The sequence below is a fragment of the Girardinichthys multiradiatus genome, chromosome Y, assembly GCF_021462225.1.
Source record: "Girardinichthys multiradiatus isolate DD_20200921_A chromosome Y, DD_fGirMul_XY1, whole genome shotgun sequence".
Lineage (NCBI taxonomy): Eukaryota > Metazoa > Chordata > Actinopteri > Cyprinodontiformes > Goodeidae > Girardinichthys > Girardinichthys multiradiatus.
Genome location: NC_061818.1, coordinates 21,423,202 through 21,446,672, shown reverse-complemented (window position 1 = coordinate 21,446,672; position 23,471 = coordinate 21,423,202). Strand labels below are relative to the sequence as shown.

Below are 23,471 nucleotides of genomic sequence, written 5' to 3'. Positions count from 1 at the left end.
TTGTGTTGTTTAATTGTCCCCTTTATTTTTTTCAGCAGTGTATATATATATATATATATATATATATATTATATATATATATATATATATATATATATACTCACTGGCCACTTTATTAGGTACACCAACTGCTCGTTAACGCTAGTTTCTAATCAGCCAGTCACATGGCAAAGCCAATCAAATGCCTTGTTGATGTCAGAGGAGAATGGCCAGACTGGTTCGAGCTGGTAGAAAGGCAACAGTAACTCAAATAACCACTCGTTACAACCAAGGCATGCAGAAAAGCATCTCTGAATGCACAACACGTCAAACCTTGAGGCGGATGGGCTACAGCAGCAGAAGACCACACTGGGTGCCACTCCTGTCAGCTAAGAACAGGAAACTGAGGCTACAATTCGCACAGGCTCACCAAAATTGGACAGTAGAAGATTGGAAAAACGTTGCCTGGTCTGATGAGTCTCGATTTGTGCTGCGACATTGGATGGTAGGATCAGAATTCAGGAATTGACGTCAAACAACATGAAAGCATGGATCCATCCTGCCTTGTATCAACGGTTCAGGCTGGTGGGTTGTAATGGGTGTGGGGGATATTTTCTGGCAACTTTGGGCCCCTTAGTACCAATTGAGCATCGTGTCAACGCCACAGCCTACCTGAGTATTGTTGCTGACCATGTCCATCCCTTTATGACCACAGTGTACCTATCTTCTGATGGTTACTTCCAGTAGGATAATGTGCCAAGTCATAAAGCACAAATCATCTCAGACTGGTTTCTTGAACATGACAATGAGTTCACTGTACTCAAATGGCCTTCACAGTCACCAGATCTCAATCCAATAGAGCACCTTTGGGATGTGGTGGAACGGGAGATTTGCATCATGGATGTGCAGCCGACAAATCTGCAGAATCTGTGTGATGCTATCATGTCAATATGGACCAAACTCTCTGAGGAATGTTTCCAGTACTTTGTTGAATCTATGCCACAAAGGATTAAGACAGCTCTGAAGGCAAAAGGGGGTCCAACCCGGTACTAGCAAGGTGTACCTAATAGAGTGGCTGGTGAGTGTGTGTATATATATATATATATATATACAGTATATACCAAACGTTTGGACACACCTCATTCAAAGAGTTTTCTTTATTTTTCATGACTATGAATATTGTCTTATATTCTAGGTTCTTCAAAGTAGCCACCTTTTGCTTTGATTACTGCTCCGCACACTCTTGGCATTATGTTGATGAGCTTCAAGAGGTAGTCACCTGAAATGGTTTTCACTTCACACGTGTGCCCTGTCAGGTTTAATAAGTGGGATTTCAAGCCTTATAAATGGGTTGGGACCATCAGTTTGGTTGTGGCAGGAGGTGGATACAGTACACAGCTGATAGTCCTACTGAATAGACTGTTAGAATTTGTATAATGGCATGAAAAAAGCAGCTAAGTAAAGAAAAACGAGTTGGCATCATTACTTTAAGAAATGAAGGTCAGTCAGTCCGAACAATTGGGAAAGCTTTGAAAGTGTCTCCAAGTGCAGTCGGAAAAACCATCAAGCGCTACAAAGAAACTGACTCACATGAGGACCGCCCCAGGAAAGGAAGACCAAGAGTCACCTCTGCTGCGGACGATAAGTTCATCCGAGTCACCAGCCTCAAAAATCGCAGGTTAACAGCAGCTCAGATTAGAGAACAGGTCAATGACACGCAGAGTTCTAGAAGCAGACACATCTCTAGAACAACTGTTAAGAGGAGACTGTGTGAATCAGGCCTGGGAAAATAGCTACTAGGAAACCACTGTTGAGGACAGGCAACAAACAGAAGAGACTTGTTTGGGCTAAAGAACACAAGGAATGGACATTAGACCAGTGGAAATGTGTGCTTTGGTCTGATGAGTCCAAGTTTGAGATCTTTGGTTCCAACCACTGTGTCTTTGTGCGGCGCAGAAGAGGTGAACGGATGAAGCATGGAGGAGGAGGTGTGATGGTGTGGGGATGCTTTGCTGGTGACACTGTTGGGGATTTATTAAAAAATTGAAGGCATACTGAACCAGCATGGCTACCACAGCATCTTGCAGCGGCATGCTATTCCATCCGGTTTGCATTTAGTTGGACCATCATTTATTTTTCAACAGGACAATGACACCAAACACACCTCCAGGCTGTGTAAGGGTTATTTGACCAAGAAGCAGAGTGATGGGGTGCTGCGCCAGATGACCTGGCCTCCACAGTCACTGGACCTGAACCCAATCGAGATGGTTTGGGGTGAGCTGGACCGCAGAGTGAAGGCAAAAGGGCCAACAAGTGCTAAGCATCTCTGGGAACTCCTTCAAGACTGTTGGAAAATCATTCCAGGTGACGACCTCTTGAAGCTCATCAACAGAATGCCAAGAGTGTGCGGAGCAGTAATCAGAGCAAAAGGTGGCTAATTTGAAGAACCTAGAACATAAGACATATTTTTAGTTGTTTCACACTTCCTCCACAGATTCTCAGATTCATGTTGGGACTGACTGAGGCACTTCCAAAATTTTTATATGGCTTCCAGTCAAAACATTTGTGTACAGTAGGTTAAATTAAAAGATTATGTTAAATCTAAGTCTGTCAGGGGTATGAATAATCAGTTTGCTGTGCACAATTAGTGTGACTTACTCAACAACCCACCCCAATCAAGGGTACTCATACTAGTCGTCTTCTCCCCAGACACCTCTTCCAGCTCCTCCGGGGGGAGCCCAAGGCCAGCTGAGAGACATAGTCCCTCCAGCGTGTCCTGGGCCGTCCCCTGGGCCTCCTCCCGGTGGGACGTGCCTGGAACACCTCCCGAGGAAGGCGTTCAGGAGGCATCCGGTATAGATGCCCGAGCCACCTCAACTGGCCCCTCTTGATGTGGAGAAGCAGCGGCTCTACTCCAAGCCCCTCCCGGATGGCCGAGCTCCTCACCCTATCTCAAAGGGAGTGCCCAGCCACCCTACAGAGGAAGCCGCTTGTATCCGGGATCTCGTTCTTTCGGTCATGACCCAAAGTTCATGGCCATAGGTGAGGGTAGGAACATAGACCCGACCGGTAATCGAGAGCTTCGCTTTTTGGCTCAGCTCTCTCTTCACCACAACGGACCGGCACAGCGCCCCCATTACTGTGGCAGCCACACCGATCCGTCTGTCGATCTCCCGCTCCATTCTTCCCTCACTTGTGAACAAGACCCCGAGATACTTATACTCCTCCACTTGAGGCAGGAACTCCCCTCCTACCTGAAGAGGACAAGCCACCCTTTTCCGGTCGAGAACCATGACCTCGGACGGAGGAGCTGATCTTCATCCCAGCCGCTTCACACTCGGCTGCGAACCGCCCCAGTGCATGCTGTAGGTCTTGGCTAGATGGGGCCAGCAGGACCACGTCATCTGCAAAAAGAAGAGACGAAATCCTCTGGTCCCCAAACCAGACCCCCTCCGGCCCTTGGCTGCGCCTAGAAATCCTGTCCATAAAAGTTATGAACAGGACCGGTGACAAAGGGCAGCCCTGCCAGAGTCCAACATGCACCGGGAACAGGTCCAACTCAGTGCCGGCAATGCGAACCAAACTCCTGCTCCGCTTGTACAGAGACCGGATGGCCCCTAGTAAAGGGCCACCGATTCCATACTCCTGGAGCACCCCCCACAGGGCATCACGAGGGACACAGTTGAATGCTTTCTCCAGGTCCACAAAACACATGCGGACCGGTTGGGCAAACTCCCATGAACCCTCGAGTACCCTGTCGAGGGTATAGAGCTGGTCCAGTGTCCCACGGCCGGGACGAAAACCACACTGCTCCTCCTGAAGCCGGGGTTCGACTATCGGCCAGACTCTCCTCTCCAATACCCTGGCATAGGCCTTACCAGGGAGGCTGAGGAGTGTGATCCCCCTGTAGTTGGAACACACCATCCGGTCACCCTTCTGCCAATCCAAAGGCACTGTCCCTGTCCGCCACGCAATGTTGAAGAGGCGTGTCAACCATGACAGCCCCACAACATCCAAAGACTTCAGGTACTCAGGGGGAATCTCATCCAACCCCAAAGCCTTGCCACCATGGAGCTTTTCAACCACCTCGGTGACTTCAGCCTGGGTGATGAAAGAGTCCAACCCCAAGTCCCCAGCCTCTGTTTCCACCAGGGAATACATGATGGCAGGATTGAGGAGATCCTCGAAGTACTCCTTCCACCGGCCGATAATGTCCCCAGTTGAGGTCAGCAGCTCCCCACCCCCACTGTAAACAGTGTTGGCGAAGCACTGCTTCCCCGTCCTGAGGCGCCGGACGGTTTGCCAGAATCGCTTCGGGGGCCAACCGGTAGTCCTTCTCCATGGCCGCACCGAACTCCTCCCAGGTCCGAGTTTTTGCCTCTGCCACCGCCCGGGCCGCGGCACGCTTGGCCCCATGGTACCCGTCTGCCGCCTCAGGAGTCCCACAAGCCAACCACAGCTGATAGGACTCCTTCATCAGCTTGACAGCGTCCCTTACTGCCGGTGTCCACCACCGGGTTCGGGGATTGCTGCCGCAACAGGCACCGCAGACCTTACAGCCGCAGCTACGGACAGCAGCATCGACAATAGATGTGGAGAACATGGTCCATTCGGACTCTATGTCTCCAACATCCCTCGGAGAGTTGAATACATCCCTGGTCGAGGGCTCTGCCAGACATTCCCAGCAGACCCTCACTATGCGCTTGGGCCTGCCAAGTCTGTCCGGCTTTCTCCTCCTCCAGCGGATCCAACTCACCACCAGGTGGTGATCAGTGGACAGCTCAGCCCCTCTCTTCACCCGAGTGTCCAAAACATGCGGCCGAAGGTCTGATGATACGACAACAAAGTCGATCATTGATCTCCTGCCTAGGGTATCCTGGTGCCAAGTGCACTGATGGACACCCTTATGTTTGAACATGGTGTTCATTATGGACAATCCGTGACTAGCACAGAAGTCCAATAACAAAACACCGCTTGGATTCAGATCGGGGAGGCCATTCCTCCCAATCACGCCTCTCCAGGTGTCACTGTCGTTTCCCACGTGGGCGTTGAAGTCCCCAGCAGAATAATGGAGTCCCCAGGAGGGGCACTATCCAGCACCCCCAACAGGGACGCCAAGAAGGCCGGGTACTCCGCACTACCACTCGGCCCGTAGGCCGAAATGATAGTCAGAGACCTCTCCCCAACCCAAAGGCGCAGAGATGCGACCCTCTCATCCACTGGGGTAAATCCCAACACGAGACGGCTGAGCTGGGGGGCAACAAGCAAACCCACACCAGCCCGCCGCCTCTCCCCGCAGGCCACTCCAGAGTAAAAGAGAGTCCAGCCCCTCTCAAGGAGGGTTCCAAAGCCCACGCTGTGCGTGGAGGCGAGCCCGACTATTTCTAGTCAATATCTCTCGACCTCCCGCACCAGTTCAGGCTCTTTCCCCCCCAGCGAGGTGACATTCCACGTCCCTAGAGCCAGCCTAAGCATCCGGGGATTGGGCCGCCGAGGTCTCCACCTTCGTCCGCCGCCCAATCCTCTTTGCACCGGTCCCTCACGGTTCCCCTTGCAGGTGGTGGGCCCACTGGGGGATGGTCTCGCGTCTGTCGTTTGGGCTAGGCCCGGCCGAGTCCCGCGAGGAGCAACCCGGCCACCAGGCGCTCTCCGACGAGTCCCGACCCCAGGCCTGGCTCCAGGGTGGTACCGCGCGACGTCACATGCCTCGATTCTGTAGTCATCATGAGGGATTCTCGAACATCTAGACGTCACCTAGAGCCTGTTTGCCATGGGAGACCCTTCCAGGGGCATTTAAGCCCCAGACAACATAGCCTCTAGGATCATTCGAGCACTCAAACCCCTCCACCACGTTAAGGTGGCGGTTCAAGGAGGGGCCCAATCAAGGGTTTCAGTGTTATTCAACTCAACCACTCAACTTTACAGTGCTACAGCAGGTCATTGACTATACCTATTTCCATGCAGTTTTAGAGGCACTCATTTGTTGATAGAACAGATTTTGTTTTAATTAAAATCTTTTTTAGCATATGTTTACTTTGAGAAAAATGAATAATGTGTTTAGATTTTTTTTAAACAAGTACATACATTTTAGGTTCTGCTGAATTTTATATTTTGAATATATTTTAATTAGATTTATAAGGTTTTAGCAACTTTATTTAGTACGGTTTTGTTTTTTTTGTTTTGACAAAACGCCTTCGTTTAATTTCAGTGTTCCCCCTTCTAATTCTGCGGGATGGCAGCACATGACGTAATCGCTGAGATTCAGGGCTGTGACGTCGGATCACCCCACTCCGATTCTGAGCTTGCCATTGGACGATTTCGCTGGTTCTACATGAGGACGTGCTGATTCCAGTCAAACAACCTTGACTACCGGCAGCTCCCTCCCACTAATGATTTTGATTGGTTGTTGGTGGCAGACCCACAATAAACGAATACATGTTGATGTCTTGAAAACATAGTTATGATTTTTTAAATATGTGTAAAATATTATTTGACTGAAAATTAGAATTAATATCAGTACAAAATATATTATTTTTTAATTGTAAATTGCCCTGTTATTTTTTTCCTTAAGGATCAACAAGTATTATGTTGGAGCCACTGTGAATTATTACAAGTTCATAACCATACTGCCTCGTGTACAGTCAGACAAAATAATAAAAATTCTCTCTACACTGTTTCACCGGCTTGTTCAACAATGAAAACAAACTTGAGATTCGTGAGAATCTAGTACGGGCTCTGTGATTGGCTGGCTCATCTGTTCATCTTCAGGTGTGGTATGGGTTCCTCTGTTAGTACTGAATGAGCTTCAGTGTTTCACTCGGTTTGACAAGTTTCCCAGCGACGATCATGGGGGGTTGGTGTGTATAGCTAGTTGACATATCGCTAAAAAAGTTTAAGCGCATCCTAGATAAGACTTAGACTGATTTGGGATCCGATAGTTTATCAGATGTAGGGACGTAAGGCATAAAGGATTCTCCAGCTTTCTGAGATCAGATAGCACGTCGAGCCAACTCTGTGGTCCAGAGAATCAGATGAGAGTGAAGATGGACCGCCTGTCTTTTGACGATCCTTCGTTGGATCTGGATCCAACTTTGTCACTAAATGACCCCAGTGAAATTGATACGGCCCTTTTAAGCGACATTGATGGTAAGGAGCAGTATATTTATTTATACTGATGGTTAAGTCAGTCATGTTTAAAGAGCTGCAACAGTAAACACTGTATAGGCTTTTCTTGTTCAGCATGTGTCTTTTTCTAATGTGTATTGTACGTCAGACAACTTGTATACAGCAGAGACAAATTAAATGTCTTTAACAGCTTATAGTATATTTTCAGTCAGAGACATAACTAGCATTAGCCATTTAGCATTCGGTTTTTCTAAAAGCTTCTCTTTGGTTTCAAATGCATCATTCATTTTATTAGTTTTTTACTGTAAGAGGTGGTTGCTATAACTTTACTGTTTACAAAGCGCTAATTGTATTGTTAATTTGGTGATTTAGCTAAGCTAGCGAGGCTAATGTGCTGCTAACGGTTGTGAGTGAGCCCCGCCCCCAGCGTGCCTGGCAGACAGAGGTTATTGTCGTTCATCCCTCCTTCCTGGGTTCAGCTGCCTCCGTTGACCGAATTAACACACGTTTTAGTTGTTTGTCCGAATAAAATATAACATTTTGCGTTATCACACCTGGTATTTTAGCTGAAATCCGTGTGAATTGCAATATGTGTCGTGGTTTGTGTTATAACCCTATATTGGTGAGGAGGAAAAACGTGCATTTTATCAAAAATGCAAGATTTTCTGTTTCCCAATGATGTTCCATCCTTGATCGATGTGTGTTTTATGAGTATTGCCAACGTGTAGCATGATAAGCGAGCTTGGGTAAACAGTATTTGACCGTGCTTTCCTAAATTTGACCGACTGTAACCCCTCTGGTGACGCTGCACGATGGTAACCTCCGTTGGAAGCCAAAGCATCTCTCCCTCTTCTCGCTGCCTTGGTCTAGTCGGCATAGCAAGTGTGAAAGCTGCGCTCTGTTTGGTCAAGAGCGATCACCTCAGACACAACAGTGGTTTTACAAATTCAGGCTGCTGCGTTGCACAGCAGACACAACATACACTCGGAACCGGACACTTTCTTTGTCTAGATTCTCAAAACTAGTGGTACCTGTGCTGCCTTCGGTGGTCAGAGTAATGGTCTTGACTATTTATTAGTAAAATATGAAGCAAATTATCCCTTGTAAGCTGAATTGTGATGAAAACATTATTAACACAAGCCTAAAATATTAATTATTGAAGTGCATTTATCTTTTTTATAATGACAAACGACTCAAAAGAAAATTGCAAGTCATCCAGGTTCTCATCCACCCCCAGACTGATATGCTACCACCACCCTGCATGATGCTGGTATAATACTTACTAATTTAAAGTACTAGATGTTTTAGAAATCCTTGAGCAGGAAACTACTGTTGTATAATCTCTCTCCTTTACTGTCATTTTTTAAAATCAATTTATATAAAAAAACACATTCAGATCTATTAATTGTATATCAACTAACAGAAAAAATGAGACAGGAAAAATTTTCAGAATAAACACCAGTGTAAAGAAATTGTGTGATTTAAAAAAACACAAATAGATAAAGCACACAACGGGTAAATATGAGATTAGTACAATATGTGTCACCTCAGTTAGGTGTTTTAACAGCTTGATGCAGAAGGCTGTGCATCAGTTTGATGGGTTCTGCTTTTGATGTTGCGGTACTATTTGCCTCATGGCAGCAGTTTAGGAAGTTCTGGTCGAAGGTGTGATGGGTCTCTGTTAATGTTCAGAACCTGGTTAATACAGCTACTCTGGAACTGATCCTGAACAGAGCATAGAAACACTCCAGAGGCCTTTTAGACTTTTTTTTTTTTTTTACATATTTAGTATAGTTACATGTATTTCAAATTTTAACAGATTCCTTTATCTTTTAATGGAGTAATTTTATAGTTAATTTCTGGTTTATGGATAACATTCCTGATGTTTTTGATTTCTTCGTTTCTGCAGACATGCTTCAGCTCATCAATAATCAGGACATGGAGTTTGAAGGACTCTTTGATCCCACTCCCTTTTCTGGGAGCCCTTCCACCCAAGAGATGAATGGCTTGTCCCAGACCATAACTTCTGCTTCTCCTCCAGCTACCACTCCCACACCTTCATCCACCACCACTTCCTCCATCCTGAGCAGTAACCCCCACTTAGATGCCCTGTTGGGCCCGCCCATCAGCCGTAGCTCCTCAACCCCAGACAAGGCCTTCCAGCCTCCTACCTTCCAGCAGTCTCCCCTGGCTCAGGTACCCAGCTCTGCACAGAGGCAGCAACCGTCCTCGAGCCCACAGGCTCAGAGCCTCACACAGCCCCATATGGAACAGCCCCAATCGACCATAAGTCCGTCTGCCCCTGCGCAGGCAGCATCACCTCATGGTTCGCCCGGACCAAATCCAGCTTTCAGCACCACAACACAGACACTCTTCACATCCCCAGCACCCCAGAGTCCACCTCAGCCCCAGGCACAATCTCTGGTCCAGAGCAACTTCAAGAGCCAAAGTACCTTCACGGGTAAGTCCTCTGTAGTGTGACAAACATGTTGAAGAGGAAAAATTGTAGCATTAATAGTAAAACAAAAATGCTCTGCAGGAGAAAAGCTCTTCTGATATTTTTCAATGCAGTTACAGGTTCTTTTCTTTTTATCTGAACCAGAGATAATATCCATCTTGAACTGACATTCATGGTGTTTGGATTTGCTGTATAGTTGTAAATTAAGTAAAAACTAATCCAGCAGGAACATTTGACTGGCTGTGACTTTTGAAGCATGTCATCAGTGTCTGAGTATGGGCTTGTTTGAGTGAGTATGAATTGCTATGTTAATGGCTCAATATGACTTAATGCAAAGCTGCTTAATTCCTTAATAAGACTAAATAAGCTCCTCGAGTGCTGTCAGTTTTCCCCTTTTTCATGTCCATTTAATACTTTTGTACAATTTAATATTGTTTATTTGTTGTCCTCTCTCACAATCAATAGATTAGATGTAAAGAGTCTTTACAACAAAGAAACCTTTGGACATTTCTGTAATCAAGCAACAACAGTAATTGATATCTGATGGACTTGGCTAAATAACATTTAGATATTCAGAGGTGTTCACTTGGGTTAGAAGACCGGTTTGAAAGATGATGAGGAGATTTTTTTTTTAATTGGATGCAATCCATTTTTTATTACCACATGCCAAATCTCTCTGACCCTGATAAGGCTTGGCAAATGCAGCGGTTATCTTAGTTATATCTGATAAAAAGAGGTATGGGATGATTCACTGAAGTTTCTTAAATGTAATTTATAAATAGGTGAAAGGTTATCTGTTAGTCTACACACTCATTAACAAAGCTCGTCATGGAATTGAAGGCTTAATTAAAATATTGGCAGAAGGGCTGAAAAATGTCGATGCATTGAGCACAGAAGCCGTTCCAATAACTTGGTGGCAAAGGAACATTTCTGGTTCATGTCTGAATTACTTTCATAGTGCTTTTCTTTAACATTTTGTGATATCTAGGATATCAGGATTTTGAAATTTAACTATCACTTTCAACATAGGACAAGTCTGAGCCAGATCAAGGAACAGTCAGTTTATTTGGCCTCTGTTAGCCTTTTAGAGAAATTGATGTTCTGATTGCTAAATAAGTAAATACCAGTGCTGTGCAAAGTGTTCTAGAATTTTTATGATAAAATTACATATTTTCAGAAAGCTACAACTTAAAATCAATTAGTTTTTTGTTGAGAAACAGCCTTACTCCTAGACTCATTGTCTTTTAGCAAAGTAAAAGATTAAGTCTAAAAAAATGAACTATGCTGATGGAAAAAAGGTTGAGATAAAATACTTTGTAACAGGCTTAAAGATGTAAAAGTTTGAGATTTTTAACTGCTTCCATCCACTACTTGTTTATTTTACAAAACCTTTGCCAGGTTTAGACTTGGCATGATTACCAGTGCTGGTGCACTGCATTTGTATCAGTTGCAAGGAAATTTACTGCAAATAACCATATTAAATAATTTCTTATTCATTCTGAAAATAGCTTTTCCAGGAACCCAGAATAAAAACTTAACAGAAGGGCCTAATATATATCTGTGTTGTCACTGTCTTGAAGCTGTCAGCCCCATCAGTGTGAGCTCTCCTGCCACCAGTTTGTCGTCCTCGCCTCCAAGCGTTCAGCCAATGGCGATTCAGACCCAACTTCAAGGGCTGACCACTGCCTCCCCCCTCCTGGCCACCTCAGTAAGCCCTCCAGCTCAGACTATCACAACCCAAGTACAGCAAGTACCTGTAAGTGTCTGAAGCTGCTACTTGATTGCCCCGGTACTGATGAAGGAGCTTAATGCCAAGTATTTACGGGTCTTCTTTGGTCTTTGTGTGTGTGTCAGGTCCTGCTGCAGCCTCAGTTCATTAAGGCTGAGTCAGTGCTGCTCACCACCCTAAAGCCCGAATCCTGTATGGTCACAACAATGGCCTCTCCCACATCTCTAGCCACCACCACCAGTGCAGTACAGAGCACTTCCTTGCAGGTAAGAAATTAGTTCAGGCAAAGCCAAAACATTACTGTGAAATTTAAACATGAGATATAATGCTGAACTCTGACCATCTCTAGGCCTTTATGGGTGGGGGCACTATCCTGACCACCGTGCCTGTGATGGTGGATACCGAAAAGCTGCCCATCAACCGCATCGCGATTCCTGGCAAGCCGTTAGGCCAGCCGCACAAGGGGGAGAAGCGCACCGCTCACAATGCCATCGAGAAGCGTTATCGCTCCTCCATCAATGATAAAATTTTGGAGCTGAAAGATATTGTAGCAGGCACTGAAGCCAAGGTTAGAAACAGTTTATTCTATACTCTTGTTTTTAAGCTGTATATAAAATTATTGGATGTTTATGCTCTAGTATCTTGTATTTTCTTGGTACTAGTCATAATGTGGTGGCTGACTGATGTAGATGTTACATTTGATCTTTATTATTACATTCATTACATGTTTGTAGTGAAATTTATCCTCTTCTGTAGCTCAACAAGTCTGCAGTGCTCAAAAAAGCAATCGACTACATCCGCTACCTGCAGCAGACCAACCAGAAGCTCAAACAGGAGAACATGGCTCTGAAAATGGCAGCCCAGAAGAACAGTACGAGTTTAAACCCTTATCCTGTCTGTGTTCTGCTGCGTGCTGTTAAGCAAGGCTAAATCCTTCTGTGCTCTGGATCAACCCTCAGACTGTTCATTTTGTCATTTCTTTCTTCCGCCTCTTAAAGAGTCTCTCAAAGACCTGGTTGCAATGGAGGTGGACAGTCAGGCAGAAGTGAAGAGCGAGCTGCCCACCCCACCTGCCTCTGACGTGGGCTCCCCGACCTCGTTCTCACACTGTGGCAGTGACTCAGAGCCTGACAGTCCAATGGGAGAGGACACAAAGGTGTGTAGCATTTTATTTGCTCTGCAGCAGTTTTAATTGTTGGAGGATGATGAGTTTTTCAATTTAAATTATGGTTCAAGATTGTTATCATTAAAGTTTCCAGAGGAAAGGTCTTCATCCTCTTCTTGCTGATTAAATTAGTGTTTTGCACCGATAAAATCAATGTTGAAGTAGACTTATCTGTACGTAAAGTTTAAAGGAACAGATGATTATGCTGCACATAACGCCATTTTCTCTAAAAGCAATCAACAGTTTCCATGTTTTTAGTTGCATAATAACAATAACAGTTGCATAATTTCTGTTAATGCTTTAAAATTATAGACACTAACTGTCTCTATCTACATCTTCCTTTGTTGCAGTCACAAATGGGCTTGCTGGACCAATCCACAGCAGGTGGCACGGTCGGGGGCATGCTGGACCGTTCCCGCATGGCGTTGTGCACTTTTACCTTCCTCTTCCTCTCCCTCAACCCGCTGGCGGCTTTGCTCTGCTCACCCGGCAGCACCTCTGCAGGAAACACTATGGACATCACCACCCACCATGCAGGAAGAAGTGTCCTGGGTGTAGATATTGCGGGTAAAACTACTGGTTCAGTGCCTATCGCAGCATATCACACTAAAGTGATTTATTTTGCTACTTGCTCTGTTGCATAGACTTAGTCTTGGCAATAATTAGCTGTATTTGTGCTGTCCATAGCTGAGTCTTGGGGCTGGATGGATTGGATGTTTCCAACCATATTTGTGTGGCTGCTGAATGGCATTCTGGTGTTGGGAGTTCTAATCCGATTGTTGGTTTATGGAGAGCCCGTAACCTGTCCACATTCAGGATCATCCGTGTTATTCTGGAGACACCGCAAACAGGCCGACCAGGACCTTGCTAGAGTAAGATCATCTTTTTATTTATCTACTTAATAATAATAATTTGCAAAGGTTCATTTTTGCCTTACTCTCTGCTTTTCCATCACTCATTCCTTTCCACAGGGGGATTTTGCTCAGGCCAGTCACAACCTGTGGACCTGTCTGAAGGCGCTTGGTCGCCCCCTGCCCACCTCCCAGTTGGACCTGGCCTGTGCAGCGCTCTGGTCCCTGCTGAGATTCTGCCTTCAGCGCCTCTGGGTTGGCCGCTGGCTTGCTGCGAGGGCCGGAGGTCTGCGCGCCGATCGCCCCCTGCAGGAGGATGCGTGCAAAAGCAGCCGTGACGCTGCATTGGTTTACCACCGCCTGCACCAGCTTCACATGACAAGTAGATTTAACATTAACAGTTATAACAAAGTTGCAACTTAGCTTATGTTAATTTGATTTGACTCCTTACTTATTTTTACTTTTGTTTACTGCATCACAAGTTGGAAAAATATGGCTGTTGTAAACCTTTTTCTGTCTGTACACACAGGGAAGCTGAATGGTAGCCACCTATCAGCAGTCCACATGGCTTTAAGTGCAGTAAACCTGGCAGAATGTGCTGGTTCATGCCTGCCTGTCGCCTGTCTGGCTGAGGTCTACGTCTCTGCGGCTCTACGAGTCAAAGCCAGCCTGCCAAGAATCCTGCATTTTACCTCTGTAAGTCTTTATTTATACTTCCACAACTCCTTCAATGACTGAAATCAAGCAAACCTTGTTAAACCAAAGCTCCATCTTCTCTCCTGACAGCGTGCGTTCCTCAGCAGCGCCCGTCAGGCATGCCTGTCATCCAGCGGCTGCGTGCCTCTGGCCATGCAGTGGCTCTGTCACCCGCTCGGCCACCGCTTCTTCGTGGACGGGGACTGGGCCATTCGAAGCACGCCTAAAGAAAGCATCTACAGTCAGGCAGGCAACACTGGTAGGCAAACAGTATCTGTAGAGCCTAGGTTACTCTACCTGAAAGCTGTCCAAAATGGCGTTTTGGATCTGTAATGTAAATGGTTTTATGTTCTTACAGTGGACCCTCTGGCCCAGGTGACTCAGGCATTTAGAGAGCACCTCCTTGAAAAGGCTCTTTATAGTGTTGCCCAGCCGCATGGAGAGAAGGATCCTAGCCAGGCTGAAGGGTGAGAAAACATGAAAACCTTCAATAATGTCTTTGTTTTTGGCCTATAGTTCATTAGAGTTTTCCTAAAGACCCGAGTATAAACCGGAAGAGTTTCCTAGTAGTGATGGTTATAAAGGTCTTAATAAATGAGAATGTTGGAGAACCTGTTGACCTTTTGGTATGTTTCTGTTATCAGGGAGTACGCCGATGCCTTGGAGTACCTCCAGCTGTTGATTAATGCATCAGATGCCGCTGGTGCCGCCTCCCAGTCATTCGCAATCTGCTCCAACATGGCTACTGTGACTGGTAGGTTAATACTAAAATAATGGTTAGAAAAATAAAGCGTCGATTAAATGTTTTTGAAAATAGTGATATCTCTCCTCTTTTTATTTTTATTATTGTTGATCATAGTAGTAATATTAATATTTAATGATTATTAATTAGTATTATTTATATTTATTTTTAAAAAACAAGACATTATTTTGGTCATTTTTACCAAGATTAATAGTAATAATAATAATTTAAAAATGGAAAACAGTCTTTCATCTTAAATAGTATTAATCCCATAAAACTAGTAACAAAAAAGTAATGAAAAATGTCTTTCTAAATAATAGTTCTATAATAATTTGTTGTAGCAATAACAATAAAATATAATTAGACAGTTATTATTTGTTTACTAATTTTTACATGTAACTGATCTTACATGCATTTTTAATTAATTATTAATAATATTTAAATAAGTAATTAAAACTATCTTTGTAATTAACAAAAACAGATGAAATATGATGGGAATAGAAATAATATTTATTATAACTATTCTACTGGAGCAGCACAGGCTTACAAGCAATTGACAAATTCATTAGAATTAGTGTGTTTGCATAAGATTAGACATTTTATAAACCAGACAAATGATAAAATTACTAAAAATCACAACAGAAGGAGAATGTTTTTTTATCTGAACTCCTTATTACATCACTGCGTTTACATCCCAGCTGTGTGATTACCTTGATGATGATTCTAAATCAAATAACAGTCTATTTATACTCTTTTGAAATCAAGTGGTCTGATTTCCATTCAACTTTCACCGCCACAGCACTTTCCTTTGTCTTCTCTAATCTAAGCAAAATGGGGGCCCGGTGAAACGAAGGCATGCTGGATTGCTTCATTTATCTTCAGCACTGTCAAATCTGTGATCACCTTGAAAGGAGGCAGGGAAGCGAGACTGTGCAGGGGTTTTAATCGGAAACTTTTCTTGGCAGAGCCTCAGGTTGCTGTCTGTGTTTTCTAATGTGCAGCTGAATAAATTACCCTCTTTAAAAGATCTTCTGTGGGTGCATGGTGGGACTCTACAAGAGGGGAGAGTCGACTTAATTCAGGGGTCAGAATATAGAGAGCAGCTGTCTTTGTGTATTATCATGCATGTGAAATGTGAAAAACGCCAGTGGGGGATTGAAATATTTGCATAATTGCCTGTCTATGGGAGGGTGTCTCATTTTTTTAACATTTTTTTTCTCCAATCACCAGGCAGCGACCCCCACTCCAAGTGGTGGTCCTCGGTTGCCATAGTGATCATAAACTGGCTTCAAGGAGACGATGCTGCAGCAGAGAGGCTCTATCCAACCGTGGAGCACCTGCCCCGCAGTCTGCAGAATGCAGAGTAAGTCCTGCATCCGTTTCAAGAAGGTTCTATGTAACTTTGACTGTCTGTTGCCAAGCTCACTGCACGCACACACACACACACACACACACACACACACACACACTTAAAATCACAGTCATACACTTGCACTGCTTTAACCTGTTTCTTTTATCTGATTTGCTTCTGGTTCTGGCAGGAGTCTTCTGCCCAAAGCTTGTCTTAACACATTCAGGGCAGTCAGAGCTCTGCTCTCCAAGCCAGAAAACTGCCAGCTGAGTCTGAGCCACACTGACAAGGCCAGCGCCCTGCTCCGAGACAGCCTCAACCTGGGACCACACTGCCACAGCTCCAGCTTAGACAAGGTACGCATGAGTCAAATGGATATTTCAGGGAGGACATTTTTTTTTAAAAGGTGTCAGTATAATACCAAAAAAGCTAAAGAAAACCAAAACATTTAGGATATTACTTGCACACTTCCCAAGTTATGCGCAACACAAAGCCACAGGGTTTACCTGATGTCAGATCTCCAGATTCCCCCTGCAGCGGTTCCTCTGTGGGACACTGCAGTGTCCTACCCTGTGGCTTTCAGCAGATGGTGATTCTGGTGGATTGGCAGCTCAAAGTGTGTTGGTGTGGTATGTGTGTATGTCTATGGCCAGGGCTGCAGTGCATTGTAGTTGCATTGCATGTATGTCTCCTAAGAGTGCAATGTATCTGCAGTGCAACACAGAGCTGGGCCACGAACATCAGGACACATACGGCCTGGATGAAAAGAGGTTTTGGTTCTGCTTCACAAAATCTCTGTAGGGCCATTTTTCTTTCAGTCTACATGTGAAAGGTAAAAAGGCTAGAATCATCCAGATGTAAAGATGTACACTATTTGAGTTATCGCTGAACGCTACACAAATATCACATTTCCGTGACTTTCTCTATGACCCAAAAATGAATCATATTTACGTACCTCAACCAAACGCTTTGATATTTCTACAGGTCGTCGAGTTGATGGTGTGCGATCTCCTGCTGGTTTTGAGGACCAACATCTGGCGTTTGCAGCAGCATGGGACATGTCCTGCAGGATCAGGGTTGGTGGGCACCAATGGTCCTGCCAGCCTTCATCAAGCATCTCCACCAGAACTTCAGGGCTTTCAGCAAGACCTCTGTTCACTGCGCAAGCTGGCACACAGCTTCAGGCCTGCCATGCGAAGAGTATGTTCAATTTTTACCTGTATGTTTCAGGTGGTCAAACCCCTTTAATGAGGGTTCAGTTGCTATATGACCCAATGGCAACCCATTCATAATACCTCACACTTTAACATGGTCCTAGATCCTTTGGAAGGGAAACAGGCCCACAGCATCACAGATCCCCCACCATGCTTCTCAGTGAGCATAAGATGCTTTCCTACATATGTATCCCTTGTTTCACATCAAACCCACCTGATCTTAGTCCCATCTGACCAAAGCACACAGTTTCAGCTAAAGTCCCAGTAGAGTTTAGCAAACTCCACGTGTTTCTGTGTATGGTTGGAAAGAAAAGGCTTTTCTTCTGCCTGGCATCACTCCTAATACCAGTTGGCTTATGGAGAGTTTTTGATCCTAATACTGCTCAACGAAATGTTTCATTATTCTCCTGTAGAAATGTACATGGCTGGGCAAGTACCTATTTTCTTCAAGCCATTTGTCGACTTATAGTAGAATTGCATGCTTTCTTGTCTTTCCCATTTTAAAGAGCTCCAAAGAGCTCTTGGCTCATTCATCACGTCATTTTCATACCCAACGGGCACAGGAAGTCATTGCTTACTAATTATTATTAATTAGGTCCCTAGACATTCGGATTAACTTTGAAAAGGTGAGTATAAATAAAAAAAATAGCTTCAGTTCTATTTATTTAGCAGGAATTGGCAAAAAGGTACCAAATGTGGTTCAGTTCTGTTAAAAACAATTAGTTTAGATTAGATTCAGATCGGTTTGCCTTGCTGCATAAATGTACTCAAATTGAAGGTTGGATTTTCTTGCGTTTTTTTTATGTAATAAAAGATTAATTTATATTAAGGCTTTTAATACATTTTCATGACAAGCACAGTAACTGCGGTCTATTAGAAACTCTTGCAATGACTCTAAAGATTGAGAGCTGCTTCATTTCAACATGAGCTCATCCATGTGCTTTTTAAACACCCATTTTTAAATCAACAATGCACCAACAGATCAGGTTCACGTGTGCAACGTGTACGAAGCAAATTGCATTAGTTTGTTCTAAAGCTGTTCATTTACAGAGAGTCTATGGTGCAATTCCCAGTAAAGTAAAATTTTAGGCACTCGTAACACACACCCTCATACACATTGCCTTGGGCAAAATGGGCAAATGTGCTGCAGCATTGTTCACAAAGCTTCTGAGTCACTCTGAGGTAGAGCTGAACATTAGATGTGAGTCATCCTCTCTCTGCTCTGTGTTTCTCTCCAGTTGTTCCTTCACGAAGCTACTGCCAGACTAATGGCGGGGGCCAGTCCAACCAGAACTCACCAGCTACTGGACCGCTCACTGCGGCGCCGAGCAACACCCGGAGCCAAGACAGGTGCGTTTGTATGTATAGAGAAGCTTCAGTGGATTTTTGGATTTGATCTGATCAAAGAGAGTAATGTTTTACGGTCAAAGAATCTGCAGTGTGAGGCTTGGCTCTGTCTGTTGTTTTGTCTTAGTGTAGAGCAGTCATCTTATGGTGCGTTCAGACTGACCGCAAATGATGTGATAGGAGTGAGTGATGTACATGTTAACCCTATGTAAAGGCGCTTTCAGGAGCCAAGCCACGCGAAGGACACGATGTGAACTGAACGATTAGGGCGAATAGAGCGACGCAAAGCGAATTTGGCTGGAGTTGAAAAATCTAAACTTTTCTGTCAATTCGCATCGCGAACCAGTCAGTGCAGTCCCTGCAAAGAAATAAGGGAAAACAATACCTACAATCTGCATACGTTACATATATAAATGCACACGTAGGGTGAAGGAAGGTTTGTTCTGAGAGGTTTGTGGGTGGCTATGAAAAAAGCAGTTGAAATTTAGTCCTGAAAAGGACTGTTCATTAAGGCACGCATGAAGTTGTGAAGCACACGTGTGACACACAGCTTTCTATTGAGCTGAGATTTATTTTCTCACCGAAGACAGATGGACAGGCGTTCCATAGCGGGGATACAGCGCCTGTAGTTGGTGTCCCGGAGGCTGATTCGTCCCCCAAAGCAAGGGATTTAAGGAGATCGAATGTGAAGCATACATTTGTATTTAGCACCCTTAATCTGATGCCTTTAAATGAAATCCAGTACAATCCATTATCTTCATATGTCACCTAATTGGTAAATAGAGTCCACCTTTGAATTCCTCAGAGAAGAAAGCCATTAGAAATTAGTTTCTCAACACGGTGTTTAAAGGACACAGCAAACATGCAGACGAAGTTGCTCTGCTGCACTTTTTGGCCTTTATGTGAAGTGATTCATGTGAAACAAAGAAAACACTTTGAATGACCTTGAACACAAGATCCTCCCCGTGAAACACAGTGGTGGCAGCATCATGCTGTGGGGATCCTTTTTCTTCAGAAGGGACAGCGGAGCTGATTGGAGTGAATGGAGAGATAGGTGGCATTAAATAGAGAGCAATATTGGGAATATTTCACATTGTTCCCAACAACATGATATTGCCACCCTCAAGTGCCCTGGGAGATGTTCATCTATGCTTTAAACTTCTCCACAACTGGCCTGTCTGCTGTCTTCCTTGGTCTTTATGAAGCCGTTTGCTCACTAATGTACTTTAAGAACTCGCTGAGGCCTTCAAAGAACCGCTTGATTTATACTCAGAATAAATTACATATGGGTCCTTAAAAGGGTCTGAATACAAATACATCTCACACTTCATATTTGTATTTGTAAAAAGGCCATAAAACACTTATAGTGTACCTTCTAATTTATTATGCACTACTTTTTGTTTGTCTGTGACATACAATCTCAATAGAATATGTAGATGTTTGTGGTTGTAAAGCGACAAAATGTATAAAGTATAAGGATGATAGAAGCACTGTAAGCAAAAAAATAAGCCCCACATTCTGATACAAATAAGTCACCTGAGCACCAGTGCTCACCAGATATTTGGTTTTTTTGTTTTGTGTGTGTGCAGAGGAGTGCGAGGCGCGGCCCGGCCAACGAGAGCAGGCTCAGGCTGTGATGCTGGCTTGTCGCTACCTTCCTCCCTCATTCCTGTCGGCTCCAGGCCAGAGAGTGGGCATGCTGGCCGATGCAGCCCGCACGCTGGAGAAGCTAGGAGACAAAAGGACCCTCCATGACTGCCAGCAGATGATCATAAAACTGGGCAGCGGCACCACCGTCACCAGCAGCTAGAGCGAAGGAGAGGTGGGGGAGGGAGACTTGCATACTGTATACTGACGCTGTATACTGAATGACCTCCTATATACAAAAGCGCACATAAACAGGCAGAGGAGAGACTTGCTTCCACAGAAACCTTACAGTCTGTATTTAAAGTGTTAGCGGAGCAGATCCTCAGGATGTTGCTCCTTCTACCTACCAGCCCCCAAATCTTAAGGCACTTATAGAGTTCACGCACTCTGTTTCTTCTTAAATTCTGATTTAATGTGACAAAATAAGATGCAACTTTTTTCTATCAGGCCAAACTCTCGTGAGAGCTGATTGCAGTGTCCCACTTTGACCACAGTGAGGAGCCACCTCTTCCCTGAGGTGGAAGCAGAGATGTTTTCCCTGCCTTCATTCAGTATTGCTCCACCCTCTCTTCTCCTGACTGTTTGGCAGATCTGCACCTTTTTTCTCCCCTGAAGTCCGATGGCCCGATGTGTGGTTGTGGCGGCGTCTCTTTGTTTGCAGGGCAAAAATTTATAAATAAAAAGTAACCAAACTCTGGTTTGACTGTGAGCTTGTGCAGTGGGAAGCCACTCCACACACTATAGAAGCTTGAGATCATCAGTCCTGTCTGCACTAGCCCTGTGAGGCTGCTCTTTAATGGAATACAATAACAATAAGGCTTTATGAAATTATTTTCATAGATGTTGTGTGTTTGTTTTTGCTGTGTACATATTTTACAACATATTTATAATCTGGAGGAACTTTGATTAGGCGTTATTTTGCATAAGCATAGTGATAAATGGTAATTTCCTCCCCTTAAATCCATTTTAAGTGCTTTTCTTAGACCAGGTTTAGTCGAGTCATGACTGTACTGCATAGATCTGAGCTTGTTGACTTTTTAGGTCTTGGACAATTATAAATATATGATATCAACAACAGCGTCCTATGAAGCAAAGCTTTGGCATTTCTCGAGATCATTTGTTGCCCTTTAAGAAACGATTTCCTATTTTTCCATTTCTAACACTATCATACAGGAAGATATTTGCTCTTTTCCTTATGGTTTCATATTTTGAGATGAGCCACATCATTTAATGATGATGTTTTTATTATTTTTTTTAAAGATTGTAAACAGTTTCAAAGAAAGGTTTGTCATGTACCAGTATGTTTTTTACAGTTGGTCATGTGAAATCTGAAAAATGTGGACGTGAAAGACTGAAGCAGCCTTGGTTGAAGGTACTCTTCTGTAACTGACGTTTTTTCCTCCCTTGTAATATTGTTTCATCCTTCTTACATGTAAATATTAAATCATTTTGTAAAGAAAACTTGATGCTTTCATGTTTTTATTGGTAAATCTGATTAATCTGAAGGTATAAAATATAACAATAATAGCCGGGATGTTGCTATAGACAATTATTCTTAATCTGGTGTTTATTCTGTATAAATAATTGTATAAAAATGTCATTGTGAGATAATGTTATTGCAATGGAAGGATTTATTCTAAGGTTTTCAGACATTTTTATCCGGGGTGCCAATAGCATCAAGTAAATTAAAAAAAGGTATACTTTAATATCAGGAGCCAACCTATACTTACAATTTTCAGTTTTATTGGATCATAAAATGTATTTTAAGATGATCCTGAGTGAATCAAACGTTATTTGTTTACCTCCAAGTTTCCTACATAGGTATAAGATTGATTTATTTTTAATTAATTTAACTTCCAAATCTGAAAACAGATTAAGAATGTTGCATAGAATGAGAGTGAATTTCAAGTCCTTGCATGTTCTTGTCAAAAACAAGCAATGAAAAACAAAATGAGTCAAGAAATTTAAATTAGGTTAGATATAGATGAAAAAGAATATAAAATATATCTAAAATGTTAACAGATTTCGATGAGGATAACTTGCATACATGATCCGCATGTGAGCTTAATTTCAAAAACACTGTTGTCTACCATATATGGGTTGTGACGTCGGAGAGATGTGAAAAAAATGGTGGAAAAACGTTTCTCTTCGCTGTTGATTTGATGTATTATTTGAAAATGAAAAGAAAATGAAATCCAATTTAATTTGTGGTACAATGTTCATCTGCTTTTTAACACAAAATAAGAAAAAACTTTCATTTGAAATGGGTTAGTCAGAAACGGATTAGTAAAAATCAAATTTGGTTAGATGTTTTTCATATTCAAAAAAAATAAAAACAAAATCACTGGAAAAGGGAAAGGAAAAGCTAGCTTATATCCAGATACATGATACAATCATTGTACTGTATACTGCAACTGTAGGGGGCCCTGTTTGTTCTGTACACCTCACACACGTTGTGTCACATCATCTGGATAATGAAGAGCATTTAAAATAAAAGCAAATGTAAAATTTTGGTGAACTTGGACAAGAATATAAATATATATTTGTAATTTACACATTTATATCACAGTAGCCCAATATTGAAAACCCCCTACCATATATGGGCAGTGACCTCATGAGTTAAAGCTTATACTTTTAGAGCTTAAATGAGGGATGTCAGAAAGCAGGACAGTGTTTTTGTTTCTTTTTGCTGGTGATTTTATGGCATTCCACTATTATATCTAGAAAATCAAACCAAGTTTTAATTTCTGCTTTTTCAAATTCACCTGAAAAACAAAAACCTGCTTCATATTTCAATTAATGTGTCTAATTTTAAGGGAAAATCAAACAATCATTTATTGTTTCTTTTTATTGGGATTAATCAAAACATGTACAGAGCAAAATACATTATATTTTGAGAGTTTTCTCTTCCATTTCTTTTCAAAAGATAACCTAATTGTTTTGTAAATGCTCAAACAAACAGGGGGCTTTTAACTCTAATGACACCTTTGATTTATCTAACTAAAGGTGACATTGTGTATGCATTGACTTTACCACTTTAGCCAATATCCTCTTATTTCTTTGTGGTTTTTGGGATTTCACATCCCTTGGGCAGCTTTACATGTATATTGTGTAGTATGTGGAGTTATTTATTGTATTTAACAACTACAGCAAAGCCCAAGCACTCC

General features: G+C 43.2%; 1 protein-coding gene across 1 annotated transcript; it reads left to right on the top strand.

Moving 5' to 3' along the window:
* Window positions 1–6,791: 6,791 nt before the first annotated feature.
* On the top strand, window positions 6,792–21,765 carry LOC124864368 (sterol regulatory element-binding protein 1-like). Its single transcript, XM_047359136.1, has 19 exons — window positions 6,792–7,125; window positions 9,014–9,565; window positions 11,143–11,318; window positions 11,417–11,557; window positions 11,641–11,859; window positions 12,048–12,162; window positions 12,290–12,447; window positions 12,807–13,023; window positions 13,144–13,328; window positions 13,428–13,689; window positions 13,837–14,003; window positions 14,094–14,262; window positions 14,362–14,470; window positions 14,648–14,757; window positions 15,976–16,108; window positions 16,287–16,452; window positions 17,081–17,296; window positions 18,549–18,660; window positions 20,247–21,765. The coding sequence occupies exons 1-19, from the start codon at window positions 7,011–7,013 to the stop codon at window positions 20,465–20,467; spliced, it is 3,543 nt and encodes a 1,180-aa protein (XP_047215092.1). The 5' UTR covers window positions 6,792–7,010; the 3' UTR covers window positions 20,468–21,765.
* The last annotated feature ends 1,706 nt before the right edge of the window (window positions 21,766–23,471 follow it).